We start from the raw sequence: 20,189 nt of genomic DNA on the forward strand, positions 1-20,189 counted from the left end.
GAGTTACCAAGTGACCATCCACAGCCACCACACAAGCCAGTGGCAAGGTCAGTACTAGAAGCAAATCTGTTGCAAGTCAGCTGGTCAGTGTTTCCTGCACAAGTCAACACAGCATCAGCACAGGCCAATTCACCAGCCCTGAAAACTCCCCTATGACATTTCTGGAATAGGCCTGAGAAATGAGTTTTCAGGCATCTGTAAAGACAGGTGCCAAACTGTCTTTCTGCCCAATCCAGTATTAATATTTTACAACGTGAATTAGTTGAATTACAGCCTCCAAGGCTTTTGTTGAAACTCAGAACAAGAGTAAGCAAACAGCTATGCTTCCCTTCACATAAATGTGGCTTCCATGAACCCAGAAGGAGTGAGGTCTTCCAGTTTTGTGCACTGTGGCCATTCTAAACAAAACCATAAACAAATTAAAGTCGATATCGTTTCCAACATAAGAGTGGACCTTCAGTCTGCAGAGAAATTTCAGAGAAGGAAGATGGCATCTCATCTAGATCAGCTCCTAAAGCACTCAATCTCCTCTTCTAGTTCCTGTCTGTCAAACCCATTCAGCTACTTAGTAAAAGCAAGTCATCTGCAAGAACTTTTATCTATAACAGATTGCTTTATGGACTAGACAAGTGGTCTTTGTGGTGGGTGGGGAACTGGCTGACCAGTCACACCCAGAGGGTGGTGGTAAATAGCTGCTTTGCAAAATGGCAGCCAGCCACAAGTGAGGTCCCCCAGGGATTGATATGCACCAAATGTGGTTTAGTATCTTCTTAAGTGAAGATCTTCTGGATGATGGGATCAAGTGTATTCTGATGAAGTTTGCTGATGACACCAAACTGAGTGGGGACGTGGACACTTCAGAAGGGAGAGCCAATCTGCAAGAAGACCTGGATAGGCTGGAAGAGTGGACTAACAAGTACCTTATGAAGTGTAAGATTTTGCACCTGGGAAACCATAATCTGGGAGTCAGGACACAGTCTGGGATCTACCCAGTTGGGCAGCAACTGTGTGGAAAGGGACCTGGGGGTCCCAGTGAACAACAAGCTCCGTATAAGCAAACACTGTGCTGCTGCAGCAAAGAAGGACAACCAGATGCTGGGTTGCATCAACAGGAGCATCACCAGCAGAGATGAAGAAGTCATTATCCCACTCAACTCTGTGCTTGTCAGGCCAAACCTGGAATACTGTGTTCAGTTTTGGTTCCTGCCATACAAAAAAGATGTGGACAAGCTGGAGAAGGTCCAGAGAAGGGCCACCTACCTTATGAAGTGTAAGATTTTGCACCTGGGAAACCATAATCTGGGAGTCAGGACACAGTCTGGGATCTACCCAGTTGGGCAGCAACTGTGTGGAAAGGGACCTGGGGGTCCCAGTGAACAACAAGCTCCGTATAAGCAAACACTGTGCTGCTGCAGCAAAGAAGGACAACCAGATGCTGGGTTGCATCAACAGGAGCATCACCAGCAGAGATGAAGAAGTCATTATCCCACTCAACTCTGTGCTTGTCAGGCCAAACCTGGAATACTGTGTTCAGTTTTGGTTCCTGCCATACAAAAAAGATGTGGACAAGCTGGAGAAGGTCCAGAGAAGGGCCACCAAGATGATCAAAGGACTGGGAAGGCTGCTTTCTGAGGAAAGGCTGAGAGATTTTAGTTTGTTTTAATGCTTTTTAAGCATTTGAATTAATGCTTCTTAAGCACTGAAAACCTTAAAAAATCGACAGTGTATAACTTGCCTGGTTTACCACTAGGTCTAACTGTTTGTGTCCATTTGGGAAGTCTTATAGATAGATAAGAAGGAAAATGGGCTGTGGATTTACAGATTAGTTATGAATGAATGGCCCAGGCAGTTGTGGAATAAATGCACAAACAGGCAGTCAGAGCACAGGAATAAATGCACAAACAGGCAGTCAGAGCAGTTCTCACTGACTGAATGAGAGTGAAGTGATGCAATAAAAGCATCCTGTGAGAGATACAGCTGTGGCTCCACCAGCATTTTCCACTGGCCACTGTTTCATTACTCAGCAATAACCATACCTCATCATTAAGGGCTAGGTTTAGAAAGTCCATCCTTACACAGTTTCAGTGATCTTGATTACTAGCTAGGACGACTGAGCTAAGTACTGGCAAATCAACTATTCACATCTTAGAATCTGTCTTAAAATCAAGAGCAAATACCTAATTTTGGAAACTTTGAAAGCAGTCAATGAAGGATCCCTTTGGTTTTGCTTCAGGTAGGTGGAGCATGGGAATAGCATAACATTTTAAAATTCATCCTAATTTGTTAACTGCTGTACCAAATAGAAACCACTTATAGGCCTGAAGTGTACTGCAAATTTGAGAAATAATAAAAAAAAAAAAGTCACTCAGTAAAGCAGTAGATCTTAATATTGTAGACAAAAGCCAATAAAATAGTTATTACTGAACTAACTTAAATCCTCCCTTTTTACCAAGTATTTATATCCAGCAGAAATAGTTTATTACAGAGTTCTCCAGTATCAATTATAGACAATTTTAAACATCTACAAAAAAAATATTATTCAGCTGGTTTAAACAGAGTGAAAGAAAGCTCAGAATACTTCCCAGAAACCCTGACTCAACCCCCTGTTCTTCTCCAGCTTTTCTTTGTAACTTTGCTTTTAAAACTTCACAAAGACTGATTATGCCCCAGTTCCCCATTTTCACTACTGAATCCAGGTATCAGGACCAGAGCCTCTCTGGAAATCTCACTGGATACCCATCCATATCTTTAGGAAGTAAAAAACATTAAGAGTGTGGCTTTTCTTATTTAACAATGTATTATTTTTTTATTATAATTATTTGTTAGACAATATATTATTTTACTTAAGATTTGAATATAATGGATTTGTGTTAGCAATCTGTCAGTTCAAAGCACTTTGACAGATAAAGTTTCTTGTACTATCAAAGCCCTGAGACAATCTCTTGAAACATTTTTGAAGGGAATATAGAAAGTAGTTACTGACAATAATAGCCTTAATGTCTGTTGAAAACACTGCAAACCTATTCTAAATTGTGACTCTCACAAGGTATGTAATTTGCATGTTATTGTGAAAGGCATTTCAAAATGAGTATTTACCAACGTGCTGCTTCAGTGTATTTGGGGACAGCACATATGTGTTTGTTTGGGTTTTTATTGTGAATGCATTACATTCAAGATGGTCCTCAATATAGCAGCTTGAGCAAAGGGGAGAATAGGAGATGGAGAAAAACAAAGTGCACTGTAGGCCACCTGACTTCTAAAATGCTTACTCCTCCCTCCTTTTTCTATGCCTAAGACCCGTAGATCTGCAGAGCTTTTCAAATAGCACAATAATGATTTTCAAGTAATTTATGTCTAGGGGGACAGTGACAGGAAAACAGAGCATTAAAATGGCAATTTTGCAATTCATCCTTTGTTGGGTGCTACCCAAATTTCTTAAACACGTGTAGGGCCAGATACAAACAGGCTGTGGTTTGAATGGCAGTGGCTATGACTGCTAGTGTGCGCTGCATTTCATGCTGTCAGTCTGTTAGGTGTGCTCGGAGTATGTGGTCCTCAAGAGACACAGGTTTGGGGATGCCTATCCTGTGAATCCCAGCTGGCTTTAGGCAGTAGGTAAGCACTTATGTACTAAGTCTAAACACAGTGGTGTTGCCACTGTGTTGGCAGCCTAAATGCCTAAAGTCTCCTATGGTAATTTCTGCCATTTAAGTAACTCTGACTCGGGCAGTTAATTTCTGACAAAGACTGGGCTTCATCTCATGTGACTTCAGCCCTTGTATTCAAGGGAGAGGCACATACACAGAATAATTTATCTTACCTATCTTCTGGTGGGATTGGAGATGGAACCACAGGCTCTTAGTGACATACTAGGTGCTATGGCATCCCCCAAATGGGCTCTGGCTGCCACTCCAGAAGGATCCTGGTTTTGACAGGTACTGTATCCGATTTCCAGGTTCATGGAGATGTCTTGGGCCATAAGTCTGCCTCTACAATAGTGCTTTGGCTCAGATCAGGAGGCCACTTTTCAAATGAATCTCTCAGTTCGCTTACACACGAAGCATTCCTCCAGCTTGTAAGATTCTTTCACTTGAACTTAAACCAGATGATATGCAGCAAGAGCTCACCTAATGCATTACAAACTATTCACAGACATGCAGCCCATGGCACCTGAAAAGACCTCGTAGTTGTGGGTGCTGAGTCATGAGCACCAAGTGTTTCACTGATACCAGTCTACTAATGGTGCTAAGTTAGATATGGACGTGGTGTAGATCAGAAGGAATTCAGACTGGTTTTAACTCAAATCTGGCCTCACGGATTGACTTCGGGGGTTCAGGAGTTGGAGACAATTAGGTGCACTCCTTGAGATCAACTTTCTTTTTAGTTTCATCTGAGCGGAACCCAGTTCCTGTACTCTGAAACCTGAACCAAACCATAGTGCAATGAGAAAACTGAAAGATTTACTTCATAAGTGTACTCCTGACACAAACTTACATACTACTGCAGATGTACCCTTGGATATCTGTGGGCATCTTTACTTGTAGAAGCCCCAACATTTAGGCAAATAAATTCTGCCCTTATCTTTGGACAGGATGAATCAGCCTCTGGATGTCATTATCTCTCTCCATTGACCACAGGAGTTGCCTTGGCAACTGGTTTATGCTAGATACCTAATGGTATATGGCAAGCCAGGTGAGCTGAATCTTCTAGTTCAATAAATACCATGGATAAAAATTATAACACCAGTACAGACATCAGAGGAACGAGGTTGGAAGAGGAATTCTGCAGAACAAAGCAGCAGAGACCTTAGGGGAAAGAGAAGAAATAAGAAAATGAGGAAAGACAACAGGAGTTGAGCTGGCAGTTTGACCTGGATGTCCACATAGATAAAAACAAGTGAGAGCAAGGGACAATACACCACTAGTACAGACTGAGAATGTCTTTATCACATCAAAAGACAGAAGAAGAAAAAAAAAAATCAGCATTCCCCATATTCTTTCCAGTTCTACCACCTCCCCATTTCTAGTTAATTTGCCATGAGGCAAAGAAGTGGTCTCAGGAGAAAGAAACCAAGAGAGATCTTTTCTATTGCCTATCCCACTGTATGTCATGTTGAAGTCCAAAGAGCATTAGAGATCCTATCATTGTTATGCTGACCAAAACTGATTAATTCAATGCAATATATAAACAAGGAAAAAGAATTACGGACATCTACGATCATATTCACAAGAGCCCTGATGATTCAGAATTGTCTACACAATAAAGTCACACTGATATAAAATGGCTTGATTCCCAAAGAAGAATCCCATCAGAAGTAAATATTAAAACAGCATGTGAAAAAAAAATCCTTCATCTTAATTGCTGCTTAATTAAAGTAGCAGAAATAACCACACAACCAAAACACTGAGAATTTAAATATTATGCACTGATACTTTAATGATGTAACATACTCTCAAAAGTATCAAGTTAGTTTATAAGAGATTGGGTACTTCCAGGACATGGAAGTAATCTTGAGCAGGTAGAAGGGTGTACTTTCACCTCAATACTTGTAGTATCTTTTAGTACAAAAGATAAAGTTATCAAGTGTAATGGCGTAGCCAGGCTTAACTAATATATCCTACTTTCTGAGGGTGAACTGATGGAGCAACCAGGAACAACTAAATATATCATGATTCTTCAGGTAAGCAAGATGTTAGAATAAACATGTTATTCCTGCAATCAAAAGACTTTTCTACCTTAAAAATTACTAAGAAGAAATACTGATCCCATTGAAGTCAGTAGCAATATTCTTAGAAACAAACTAGGTCAGGATTTTACTTTTCCAATGTGTAGCTATACATCTTTTCAGGTAACACCTGAAATAGCAGCAGCTGTATTCAAAAAATAATGGCTGTTTTTTACTGTGAAGAGAAGAGTCCTTGGCAGAGGCCTATTTTATAGCTGTTTTGTAGTCTTTTATGGTGCTCTCATAAAAAAAGCAGCTTTAACAACTAGAAAAAGATACTGCAAGAAGTCCAAAAAGCAAAGCTGACTGCACTGCACAGAGAAGTAGGTGTTGAAATGAAGAAACTGAATGGCTGTGAGATACACTGGGAAGTGGTTTGTTAAAGGTCATGTGGCCAAATTCTCCTAAAAATCATCACCAGAAGTCAAAAAAGATGATCCTTTAAAGATGTATTACAGAGGTTTGAGTTTATTCTAGACTTTTCTCCACTAATAAAACAATTACTAATGTAGTATAAACATGGGAAATCATATGTCCTTTTGAACAGCACAGAGTTAAATAGCTTTTGTTATAGGCTATGTAATGTCCTTGAGACTATTCATTAAGGCTTAGTTGTAGCTCAGCTTAACAAACTGCAGCTCTTCCTGATTTAGTATCTCACTCTCCCCACACCCCTTCCATGGAGCTCTGGTGCCTGTAGGTGGATAAAGTGCTGGAGAGAGAGGCAAAATCAATTCTGCCTTTTATAAACAAGTATCATAATGTGTAACCATCTCTACAGGAGAGTCTATAATGCCACGGTGTATATGATGAGTTGGGTGAGGGTCACATTTAAAGTTGACTGCACATGATAACAGATGCACCGAGAGTCTTGGTACTTTTGTATTTCCTTCAACACTGCACTGGACCAACACAGCAAACATCGGTGTCCCAGGATCCAACAAAGTCAACATCTGCTGACTGACTTTGTGAGGACAACACAATACTCATGTCTCTAGAATGTGGTTTGAGAGTGGTTGGCAAGGTAAGGTCTGAAGGTTGTGGGGAACTGCAGCCTTTACTTAGCCCCACGAAAGGGAAAAACTAAAAATCAGTGATGAAATTCATTTGAGCATGCCAAAATAGGTCACACTCATCAGCCCTATTTAAATTAGGAGAGAAGGACCAGAAGTGGAGGGTTTTTTTGGTGGCATTCCAATTTATATACAGTGTTTAAATTATTGCATGTTCTCATTAGCATATGTTCCCAATGAAATCAAATGTAGGAGATGGAATCCTGTTTGTGTGTGCCCATATTTGAAAATTTGGATTCATATGTAAGGGAAGCTGGAAACAGCCCAAGAAATATAATTAAGTAGCTCTTCCTGAAAAACAGTGGTAAGTGTTATGCAGTGAGAAGGGATCTCTTCCTGTTCTGACTGTGAATGCTAATACAGGTAAACATAAGGTCATGCACCTACGTTTAAAAAGGAAAAGAAAGGAAGAAACAGACCAAGTCTTGCTCTAAAATACAACTGTCCTCTAAATCATCCAGTGAACTTTTTTCTTTTTTAGACATTGAGGCTGAGGAAATTCCTTCCAGTGTGCTTTACAAAATGCTAACTGGGCCATTAATGATTAACAAATAAATAATACTGACTACAGACAGTTATCTTTCTTCTTATGAAGTCACTCCCTCTCTCACTGTAAATCTGCCACGTTACTTCTCAAGGTAGTTTTGATAAATGAGCTCATGTACAAATTTTAGGGGTTAGTTTGAGGTGAATGAATAAAAATGCTGTCATGAAATCTAAGACCTTTGGGTACACCTGTGACAACCTGGAACTTGAGATCCCTTACTGCTTGAAATCCTTAGGGTTTAAAGTCACAATTCACATGAGCCTCAAATAAAGCTATAAAAGCTGCTGCCTAGTATGACTTTTTTCCAGCCATTGTGATGTACACTTTAAAAATGTTTGTTTTTCATCTATTATTTAATAATCTAGTACAATCTTTACTACTGTTCAGGGAGATGTTGTTAGACAAATAGGTTTTTGTTGTCTTTTTATCTTTCCGTTTTTTGCGAAAGCAAATGGAGTCTCTTCATGCCATTAACCAAAGTGACTTGTAAACAAAGAGGCAATTTAACAGCTTCCCCACAGCATTACATTCCTACTTAACCCTGTGAAGACTGTACAATGTGAAAACGCAAATGATCAAAGAGTTGTAGCTTTGCTAGGATTCTAGTAAATAATCTGGTATTTTTACAGATGTGTAATCGCACTTTTTTTGCAATTACATAATTCAAGAATATAATCCCAAAGGCATGGAGCCCTTATAACAGCCTTTCTATCCAGTCTGCACCTCTGATTGATTTCTCTGCTTTACATAACATTCATTTAGTGGAAGTGAATGATGAGCATTGTCAGAACTGCAGTGTAAACCAGAGCATTTCCAGGAAAGGAAGTAAACTGTAACATCAAAGGAATTTGTGGAGTGGAATGGCTGCTCTGTAGAGCAGCAGGGCTATTTGCATTCACTGTATTTGTTACAAAATATACATTTTGTATAATTTTCGATTAAATTGCCTGCTGCGGTATTTACCACTGTTGCAGTCTGGTGTGTTAGTGACCTACCCGTTATCCTATCCCTCACCCCCTAAACGTATCCCGTTTTTGCTACAAGAAGTAAAATAAAAGTGCCACATAATTCAGTCTGCTGCCTGTCAGAGCATTCAATATGTGCAGAAAAATTAAATTTGGGAGTGAAGTAAGAAGGAAACAAGGGTTTGAGCTAGCCCTGAGGTCATCCTAGTTCTTCTCTGCTTGCTTGGGCAAAGTTACAATAATTACTCTTTTTCTAGAATAAGCATATTTTTGCCCTTTTCAGCAAAGACACTTATGTTTTAATAGTTACTGCTCTTTTCAGCCTTGTATAAGCCAGAAGCTATAGTCATGCCAATGTCTATGAAAAATCACATGCATAAACTTTATTCTCATCATTTGTTTACAATTCATGTGATAGTCATAAAATTTTTCAAGAAACTTGAGTCTTAAAGCAGAAATAATACTAACAAATGTTATTTTTACCTACTAATAATCAGAATAATGGGTAACACTCCAAATTGTTCAAGGCAGTTCCTTAAAGCAAAAATAAATGCTACTGTAGTAGTGTTCTGCTGATGAAGATGTTTTTCATTTTCTCTCTTTTTTGTGTGCTTATATGAACTCATTCACTTGCTGTGTTCTTATTCTGGTAAATGTGTATTAATGACTGCACTTAGAGAACAAAGAACTTTCATATCCATTTGTTGGCTAATTAGCAACAGTAGCAACAGGTATGTATAGCCTACCAACAGGAAAAAGTTTCTACACATAATTAATTCTCCTTATTTTCCACTCATTTATTTTATTATTTCTAAATATAGCTTGGCTTCCCTCTACTGTTCACCAGCTAGTTTTTATCATGCCTATATTTCATTCTTTAAATTGGCAAAAAGCTCAACTTTCTCCACCTCTGGCCGCATAAGGAAGAACCTAGCGATTGCACTACTCTCCTGTGAGCACCAGAACAGCACAAAAGCCTTGCTTTCCACAGAAGAAACAACAGCTCTAATTGCTGCCATTGAAGTGCTAAGCAGTCCCGTTCCCTGTCTTAAAAACCAGCATGCTTCAATGTATGTCAGTAACGGAGAGATTGTCACCAGCTCTCAGGAGCCTTGACAGCCAGAACATTCCTGCTGCTTTAATGAGAAGGAGCTCAATGCTCCACTCCACCATGTAAACCATTTCCCCACCCAGTTAAAAACGATATAGCTATTAGAAAGAGAAAGAACAAGACTCACTCAATAAAGTAGACTTCCCCCTTTTCTGTATAAGCCATTTCCCAGTTATCAGGCAGTGGGCCCAAGTCGTCATTCTCTTCAGGTTTAGTCTGCTTTGTTACATCCATATCCTCCTTTGCTTCTTCAGGCTGAGTATATCCTGGTGCAGGACAAGGTTGGGTGGAAGGTACCTCACCCGAGACACCTGTACTCTTCTCTTCATGTTCACTTGATTCTACAAGAGAAGAGAAATTACAGGTTTTGGATATACAAGTTAATGGTGGAGAATTTACCAGGTGCAAGTCTCCTAGCAATAGTCTATGAACTGCAAGTCTTGAAATAAAGAGAAAATTCTGTTGGGTTTACTCAGGGGTCTCTCTGATGATGCATTTTATCTGGAACACAATAAAAGAAAATAAAGCAATAAAACCAAACTGAAACAAGAAACTAATAAAGAGCTAAGAAACAAGCCAAAGAGTTCTGGCTCATTCTGTCCCAGGAGTCCTGCTAGACCAACAGCTAGCACCGAGCAGAAGTCAGCGTCATATTCAGCAACACTACTGGTTTGTGTCTTAACTTTTCAAGCTGTACACCCCTATAGCAAGTACCTTGCTGTTTTACTACAGACAGATGGTCTTTTCATTTGAAAAAGTATAAACACTAATTGCTTTACCTATATCCATACATAAAAAAAAATCAATATGATATCCATCAACTTATAGCAATATAGTAACTGTATAGAAAATGGTTGTGATTTGACTACCAATATAATCTGTGGGAGGCTTAGTTTCCCACAGGCAATCCCAAATGTTTTCTATACCCAACGTTGTGTCTCACTGTGACAAGAACATACTCAGAAAGGAGTCTTCCTTTCCTATGTCTTTTTCAGTACTTGATCTTTCACTTTTTATTGATTTTACTTCCATAAAGTCAGAAATTAATAAATGTGGTGTCCAACAGTATCTCTACAGTTCCCACAGTCCAATCCACATACTTTTAGATAACCAAGTGTAGTAGAACTTTGCGATACCTGTGGAAACTTCTGCTGAACACAATTATAAGACAAAACCACAAAGATATCTCCAAAAATCAGCTAAGTAGGGACCAGGTGTGCAATACTAGGAGTTTAATGTGCCTTATCCAAATTGTTGAACACTTACCTCCATAGTTAAGAATTTACATGTTCATCTGCATGAATGAGTGTGACATAGCAGAGCTTCCATGCACACAACTACTGACAGTGGAGAAAACACAATTGCTTCTTGACTAATAGATGCCTGAGTACAAAAAGAGATTCCTTCATCCTTGGAGGTGAATAAATTTGGCTGACTGGTCTACTAGATATGTTTTTCTAAGCTGTATTTTATCTTATGGTCTATCAAGGAACTATTTCTTAAAAAAATGTGGCAGTAAACTGCTGCCTCAGTGAATAACAGAAGCTCTTATGCTTGGATCCTTTTTTCTGTAAATGAAACCTGGTCTCACTGAAAAAGTATTCAGACCCCTATTTTTGACCAAATGAACTGCAACTAAAATCCATTCACAATTTTAATATATTGACCCAATCTCCACTGACTATGATGGTGTCCTAGTCAGATGGCTGAAATTACCCTGCATTTTAAGTTAGGTAAACAAAATTCAGTCTTGATTAGGCTAGTTGCTCAGTTTCTAGATAGTTAAAATGAGGGGAAATGAATCTCAGACCTAGTTAGCATGGCTTTACTTTGGGTTACGTGAAGGCTAGTGACATTAACTCACCAACAGATAAACATCACAAAAAGAGTATCAGAGGAAAACTGACAACAAACTGTGAAGTTCTATACCAGTGTTTAACCAAAAATGGTACATAATCAGTGTAATAGAGACTAGATTGAAACTACTATAGCTTGTTCATAACAATATGTAAGGAATGAAGGAAGTGTATATGGTATATACATAAACTTGCCCTGCGTAATACTATATGGACTATATTGAAATCTGTGGATAACCATAAAAAAAAAAAGGAGGAAATAATTTTTTAAAAGAAGCCAATGGTGTGGTCTACAATGAAGTTCAGGAAGATGACAATTTTTAAAATGAACTAATGGTGCATCCAGAGCACAGAACTATGTAGATACTGGTGTGAAACATGTAGGAGGTGGAAGACAACTTGGGTGAAATGATCTAATTTGTGATGATTAGGACAGCAAGAAAGAAGAGCTACAAAAAATTAAACAACAAAAGCCAGGTTTTAATCAATATACAGAATTATTAAATTTGATGTTATGGCAAGCAATGCTAAGGGAAAAGGAGTTCAGGAGAACTGGTGAAGATTAAATAAACAGTACTAAGAGGGCAAGCACACATTGTTCTAATGAAAAAGAAACGTAGCAAGTATAATCAGAGATCATTTTGATTAAGCCATGACTTTTCAATGGTCTGCTACTTGATACAGAATTGTACAAAAGGTGAAAACTAGATTAAGTTGTTAACAATGAACACAGAAAAACAATATGGGCATGTAATAGCCAAGCAGAACAGTCAGTCTAGAAAATGGAGTTTTCAGGGACATTAGGAGTGACAAGAAAACTTTCTGCAAGTGCATTAACAATAAGAAGACCAAAAGCAGACTCATTCCACTATGTGGGAAGGAAGGAAAGCTAATAATATATGATGCATAAAAAAACACAAGGCAGCTAGCGCTCTTTTTGCCTCAGTCACTACTGCAAAAATATTATCTGTGATTAAATGACTAACATAATTAACATCAGAATGTGGAGTAAAGTGGACAGAGAACAGGTCAGGTTAAATTTAGGTGGAGGAGCCATTCTCAGTTGGCAGAGCCTGATGAAGTGAAACCTAGGCTACTGAGGGAACCAACGAAGCAGACTCATGGCTAGTAGTGGCTACACCTTTGAGAATTCAAGGAGAAAAGAAACTTAGAAGGGAAAGACACAGTCCTGGTTTCAGCAAAGTATCTATGATTTAGGTTTTCAGACATTTTCTTATTCTTAATTTCTGAGCACCTAAATTCCCTTTGAAATAATTCGCTCAATTAGGCCATTATGTCTTTTTATAATAGAGGAGGAGGAAAACACATGAAACTGTAACTACACATCTTTCTATATTTAATTCTGAGAAGGACGTTGGGACCAGCAATCAAACCACCTACATGTAAGCTCTTCAAAGGTGATAAATAATTGTCAAGATTTTTCAGGAAGAAATTGTGCCAAACTAATCTTATTTCTTTTCATGACAGAGTAACAGGTGCTGCTCCTTGGGAAAAAATTGTAGATACAGCTTTCATGATCTTATAAAAAGACTTTTGACACTGACACATACAGCCTTTTAGAATAGTGTGAAAAAAAATAGATCCGGTTTTGAACAGGGTGATGGTCTATAACTCTACAGCCATATGCAGCTCATGTTGCTAAATCTTAACTCATACTTGAACTACGTGGTATTACAATCATTTTATGCTGTTTGGAAATGTGAATCTGTCTGTGGGAAATAATGAATTAGCAAGAGTCAGAAGCACAAGTTTTGTTTAGTTGCATCCTGCAGTAGAGCAGTGGGATCCCAGGGGAGCAGAAGTCCCGTTCTCCTTATCTACCATTCCCAAATCCCCATCTCTCCCTTGCCTTGGCTTTCCAAAATGTGGCATCTGTCTGTGCAAAATGCCACAATCAGCTGTAAAAATACACAATGGGAAGTAAATGCTTAAGCAGACATTATCTTCAGTCAATAATGATACTATTGCAAAAGAAAAACAAGCCCCGTAACAGGCAGGATGACTAAGCATATGCAATATAAGTCCTTCCACCTTCAGCTACAGTAAGGTTTAATTAGGAGTACTACACCTAGTTTTGAGGATTTCGTGTCAAAGAAGATGGGAAATAGTCCAGAAGACAGTAAAAAAAAAAAAAAATTGGAAATATGGAAAGATTGAAAAACAGCTGATGTTAGTCTTGAGAAGAAAAGACTGATGGATGGGGGAAACACTTTCAAATATGTAAAAGTTTCCTGCAAAGCAAAGAGGATATACGGTCTCCACTTCCCATGAGAACAGGAGAATGTAACTGCAGATAAATTCTTTGGGTTTTTTGTTCTTAATCTCTGCAAAGCAAAAGTAAGTTCTCATCCGTCTCAAGCATCATTGACAGATCTGTGAGTTGTATTCCGAGGTTACCTTCAGTCTTCACCATGTTTCTACTATGATAAAGATGCTGTACAGATAAAACTGAAGACAAGACGTAAGGTCATATGGTACATATGACCACAGTAGAACAAATAAATTTAGAGCACAGGTGCATCACACACAGTGGCTAATGATCAAACAGTTGGTCTGGTAGAGCACAGATGTGGTGACATTGCTGTGTCTTGGGATTTTACCACGATCTCTGTAATATGTGTTCTTCCTCAAGATCTTATTTTCAAAAGGTCTGAAGAGGTCAGTTTCTTGATTTTCAATAACTATGTTAACAAAGCCCAGCCATCATGATGGCAGAAAAAATGTGAAAACTAAGCCTTGAGGATTAGAAGACATTCTAAGCTTGTCTAAGACAGAGATTGCTATCAAAATACAGTGGGGAAAAAAAGAACCTGATGCTTATTTAACAACTTAAAAATATAATTATTTTAAAGCCAATCTCATGAATTATTAATTGCTGGATGATTATCTTTTAATAGCTTGCTTTGATAATGGAGAAGGTATCACGATGACTAAACCCCAAGCAATTAAGGTAGAATTGTCTAGTGCGGTTTTATAGCATTAAGTTTTGCAAAATGGACATTTATCACATTTATCTGGAATACAGCCCTACGATGTCATCTTATCTTTTGTAATATATATCTATCATTCACATACTCCAGGTAAGGTAGATATTCACCATACTGGTTTTCTTTCTGCTAATATATATTCATATGTAATGTTTGATTTGATAAAAAACAGGAGTTCTGGTTAAAAATTAGCAGTGTATTAAGTGTACAAATAAAATTTGAAATACTACAGTAGAACACTGTGAACACAAATATTTATCTTCAGACAATATATGATATAAAAAAAGGTCCTAACATTGTACCATAATATGAATCCAGAATTATTTTTGTCACTAAAAAAGCAATCAATTGACTTTACTTCAAGTGAAATAGCCCTGCTGGAGCCGCTGTCTCGCTACAAAACAGATTACATGGTTCAGTTTTTAAAAGCTGTTTAGCACAGTATCTCAAGAGTGAGTGTCCTGGGAAGTGACAGAATAGGCACCAGTAAAGCACAAGCAAGCTACCAGCATATATAAAGAACTTTGTGGAATACAAAGAACTTTGAGAACAAGATAATGTGTATGTTAAAAATACCTACTTATCATTAAAAATACCTACTTATCATTAAATATTGTAAGTTCATCTCTGTCGTACTCCAATTCCAAATACTAGCAGTTGAAACATTCCTGGTTGATGTGGCATACTCTCTACACAGCTCTTAGACAATATGGTGATCTTTTTTTTATAATAACTGCTAGTTATATTGTGATAGTCTCAGAATTTGAGCCTTCACCAACTGTTTTGCTTGCACTTTATTTCTATTGTTTACAGTCTAATTCTTGATATTTGCCATCTAAAGACGTAAGAGGACCTTGTTGCTTTATTCCTTTATTTTAATGCTGCATATTATTCATGCAAGAGTTTAAAAACTTGTTCTTTTCTTCCAAAAGAACCAACTCATGTGACCTAAGCAATATCAGCAGAGAAGAAATGAAAGGAAATATTATTAAATAGTAATTTATGGAATGGTTTTAGCAGCTCTTAAAGAAAATATTGCAGCTCTTTATATCCTTATTGTATCTAAATGACTAATTTGTTACATTCTGCACAGGAAAGATTCCATCCATTTTAAATAACTGTTGGATACAAGAGTAGTCTAACTCATGTTTGCTGAGCTATGTGCATCTATTTTCCTGTGAAAATAATCACTCTGCAGCCCTGGAGCTGCTCCCTTTCCCACAGAGCTGTAGCCATATTTGGGGTTTGGTGGAGGCTTTGCATGGAGGCACTGCTCCCACTGACTACAACCACAAGGAGAGCTAGGAGTTGATGTGGGAGAAGGAAAATAGGAAACATGGATACCTGGCAAACATAAGGTATTCTGTAGGCCATAGGTTGTGACCTGGTGGTGATAAACTGAGTTTAAAGAACACACCTACAATAGAAATATCAATGGATACCAACTTTTGTATTTTTTAAAATCTCATGGTTCCTGGATGCTGTGTGTGTTATTTTCATGCCTCTGGCTGTCTTTGCTGTGTAATAATAAAAGAATAAGCTCAACCTGTTGCCTGGGACTACTGCACCTTGCGTGGTGATTGACGGCATTGGGACTCTAGCCTTTTGGTTCATTATCAACCTAAGGCATGGAATGATTATTTTGAAACTTTATGTCATATCTTATCCCTCAATTAATTTGAGCCTGCCAAAACTTTCATTCTCTGGGTGCAATTTATCATTGCTCAAGTAATGTCAGAATAATACACATACATAAGCATTCTTTCAGTGTTAGAGTGGTTCTGCTAAGGTTTGGATGATAAACACTTAATCAGTCAAAAGTGTGAAGGAAATATGACATGACCAACACAGCATCAAATCATGATGCTGGTTGCGAAGGAGACTGACTTAATTTTCTGCAGACACAAACAGCAACAGCAGTGACAACTGAATGTCTGATAGGAAGGCTGCAATTTGACCAAGACTCTTTTTATCTCTTTTGTCAAAGCATCAGTTTTACATAAATCATTCATTACAACGCAGTGTCCATCAGAAAAGACTTCTCAGGTGCAAGACGTCTCACTCAAACCAGTGAATGGCAGAGACCCAACCCAGACCAGCCAGAAGTCCAGTAAAGCGGGCAATTGCACTAGGTGTGAGAAACTCAATGCTAACTCTAGACTTGGCCACCTTAACAGCTAATCTGTAGATTGTGTCTCTCATATGCTGCTTGGCAAATAGTAGGATTCTTCACTTAAATTTAGCCACGTAGGCTTTTGTGTATCTGTAGGCTGAATCAAGCATTCTAGATTGTAGAGGTGATCCCCTAAAATGGTTATCTAAACCAGCTATCCTCTCTTTGGAACTGTCGCTATCTCCTTATTTTATATAAAGAGAGCAGGGAGGAGGAGCTCAAACAAAAAGTAAGGCACTTAGGCATGTAATTTACTGAAGCTGGATGACATAAATCCCATCTCCCAATTAATACTATTTTGTCCTGAGAGAACTTGATCCAGGATGAAGGACTGAGAGTGCTCCATTCTAAAATGGCCAAAAGCCCCATCCTGAGGAACTGAGAAGGATTCCTGTTGCATTCTGGGCTGAGGAGACTGGTGACAAAACTCAGAGAGAATAAACACATTGGGCAGCACAAATTAATAAGAAGCCAATTATCGATCACAGTTGAAGATCTCCAGTCTGTCCATATACAAGTGTCTGAGGGAAATCTGATGGCCTATTAAGCAAGGTATGTGGAAGTGAATTAATGAAAATTTATTCCTACCAACAAAGCGCAATAGATGCACAGTTTATCTCAACAGACACTAAAAAGTGGTCAGAAAAATTAGACCAAAAGCACAGAGATCTCTGCAGCTACAAATGTCACTTATTAGTCTGATAAAGATGGGTTTATTTTCTTCTGATTCATCTTATACCTGCTACAATTTCAACCGAGCAGTCCTAGATTCTACAGTAGTCCTTTGAGTTGCCAGACTCTGATACCTTAGGCAGTTAATAAGTCATTAAGTGGCTGAGCATCTATAAAAAAAAGGTATCAATGTTTTGGATGTCCCAAGAGTCCTATATTTAATAAAAGACTCCAGTTAGAAGTGAAGCATTTAAAATAGAATACACTTTCTAAAAGCACTGGCAATAACAAATATCCTACTTTTGTTGCTTCTTTATAAAAACTAGGTTGCTCCCTTCACCCAGAGTTTAAAAAATAATAATTTAACATATTCTGTTTTTCCTGATTGTTTAAAGACCCAAACTGCAAATGCACATACAGATTTTGGAGTTAGCTAAGACTCTGTCAGCCCACATAGAAAATGACTGCACTAACAGGGTCCGTGGGAGCTACACTGCCCAACAAAGGCAACACAGCATGTACGTACAGAGCTGCTTTGCTACAATCCCCAAAGTCCTCAATCAGTGTAACTGAACAACAAAACCCTGCTTATGAAACCATGATAGCCAACACAGGCACTGCTTGTTCTGCTGGCCACACCTACAGGAATGACTTTGTGGGGGCGAGGAGGGGGAGGCGGGGGGCTGCCTTATACCGATGCTCATCTATTCCATTTTGTAACCCAGCACATGCCAGTGCCTGTTTCTGGGGTGCTGCCTTGTCATCGTTCACATGGAGTGTGCCTGGGAGAAACAAATTCCGGGTGTACAATGCATGGAGAAAAGCAGGTAAACATTGCCTCTTGATCCAGTTTGAGCCGAAACATATTGCCCTGGAAATTGCTCCTCAGCAATGGTCCGTTTATGTGGCACATTTCGAATAACTGCAAAGAATGATCTTTCTAATGATTTCTACAATACACATCAGAGACCAAATCCTGCCTTTGCCTCTTTTGCTGTGGAAGTATCCTGGCAACAGAGCCAGTGCTGATGTTTTATGTAAGGATTTCTGGGCTTCATCCTTTTCTGCTTAGCTGTGTAGGAAAGGCACTAAGTGCCAGAGCATCGCCGACAGACGCAATGCTGTGCGGAAGGGACAAGCAAGGCCCCTACAACACGGGATGGCAACAGCCAGGGAGTAATACTGCGGCCCTTTGGTGAGCCAAGAGGGGGGCATGAGATCCACTCTCACCCCACTGCTCCCTGCTACCCCTCCCTTGTATGTAGGGATGGATTCTGCACAAGGATTTTCCCTTACATGTAACGTTAGGCAACAACCACAGACAAGAATGTAGCAAAAACACCCTTGATGGGAAAGACATTCAATTTGATATACTTTCTAATGCAATAGAAGAAAAAAAATTATATATAGAATCTGCATTATGAAAATCCTTTTTACCGTGCTTAGAAGATCAGGTAATAGAATTTTTGTTTCACATTAACCTATACATTTAGAGAGCTTGAAGTGTTCTATTTTATCTTCTCATCCATATGATTATCGCTACAGACTTCTACTTCAATAATTTGTTTCTGAATTTCTCAGTTCACCAAAATGGATTCACAGAGTTATTTCTCAGAGAGATACAGAAGTCTGAATTCTTTAATTTCGTACTTGAACAACAAAAGAAATCATTTCTTAAATGGTATTTCAGAATAGAAATGATTAAGTACTGTAAAATGATGACTTGCTGAAGCATTGAAGGGGAAGCTGATTACCTGCTTGGGAAAAGGCTGGAGTGCTCCACTCAAGATACCCGTCAGTATCTTGAGCCCCTTTTTTCTGAAGAACTATGATCTGAGGAGTAAAACAACAGCTGCCTTTTAGAACTAGACATCTGAAATCTTGTCAGTTTTATGCAGACTCTGGAACATTGCTGAAAAGGGTCCTTCCTGACATTGTTGCCAGCAAAGTGTCATCATCACTGCCACAAATCCGTCAATATGACGACAACTTTACTGTTCCACAATATTGCTAAGATTTCATAACAATTTACAAAAGTTCATTTCATAATGTAGTGAGCTCTGTTGTGAGTATCAGCATTTGACAACAAGGAGACCTGAAACTGAGACGAGATGCATTCGACTAAATTATAATTCCCTAGACTCCCTCTATAGTCAATGGAGAGAAACAGGCACTTGTGATTGATTTCCTAATCTAGAAATCTAAACCGGGTCTCATGGACTGTATTCAGAAAGCAGATATTTTTCTCTTTGGTGTATAAAGAGGGTTCAAAGGGACTAGTTCAGAGACAGGTATCTTTACGGTAGCTGAGATAAATCATCTCGAGTCCTCAAAATGGAGGTTAAGTAATGTGGTTCAGGCTTCAGAGAAATTCTGTTATTCAGGATTCCTGGTTTTCAGTCTCACAAGAACATCCTTACCTGAACACGCATATTCTCACTGCAGAAGAAAGTAATTGAGGACTCTGAATAACAGAAACGCATTGGAAAGTAAGAAGGAAGAACAGACCTGGTGTTACTGTCACGTCATTTCCATTGACCACAGGTCTTTCTTCCTCTTCTTCCTCCGGTGGCTCAATACCTGTCTTCTCCATGTTGCTCACAGACTTATTCCTTTTACGTTTGCCTTCAGCCCCGGGAGTGGCACCTGGGAGGATCTGATCTGTTACATTTAACAGCAATGGAGCTGGTTCTGCTGGAGGCTTTGGAGTGCCGTAATAGTTGTCTGGAAAGGAAAAGAAAGGAATAGCAGATAAATTTGCAGAAATACATATGCTGATTCTTCTTCTTTTCTCTCAGATTAATGGTATTGCGTGAGGTAGGATCCGGTTCATCAGCTAATATAAAGATTAGTTCAAAATGTTTTCTGTGAAGTTAAATATTCACCTTCCATGAAATGGTAATTAATTTTCTTGGTGGTAGTGCTAGTAATCAAATCATGCTCACAAGTATATTCCATATTAACACTTCCTGAAACTGTAACAGGGTAAGTTAACATTCCTCTTATCCAAATACCTGACAAATAGCATACCAGAACTGTTTTCTTATTTCAAATCATTA

The 20,189-nt window shown here is 38.7% G+C and overlaps 1 protein-coding gene across 11 annotated transcripts in view; it reads right to left on the reverse strand.

The window, feature by feature from the left end:
* MAGI2 (membrane associated guanylate kinase, WW and PDZ domain containing 2) overlaps positions 1-20,189 on the reverse strand; it is a 756,695-nt gene that overhangs the window by 239,950 nt on the left and 496,556 nt on the right. For all 11 annotated transcript variants that reach the window (XM_014963762.1, XM_014963758.1, XM_014963760.1 and 8 more), the window contains 2 exons: positions 19,639-19,854; positions 9,549-9,762 (listed from right to left, as the gene is read on the reverse strand). In XM_014963762.1, the coding sequence (XP_014819248.1) occupies positions 9,549-9,762; positions 19,639-19,854 (430 nt within the window). The remainder of the gene's footprint in view (positions 1-9,548; positions 9,763-19,638; positions 19,855-20,189) is intronic.

The sequence above is a fragment of the Calidris pugnax genome, unplaced genomic scaffold, assembly GCF_001431845.1.
Source record: "Calidris pugnax isolate Ruff unplaced genomic scaffold, ASM143184v1 scaffold44, whole genome shotgun sequence".
NCBI classification, from domain to species: domain Eukaryota; kingdom Metazoa; phylum Chordata; class Aves; order Charadriiformes; family Scolopacidae; genus Calidris; species Calidris pugnax.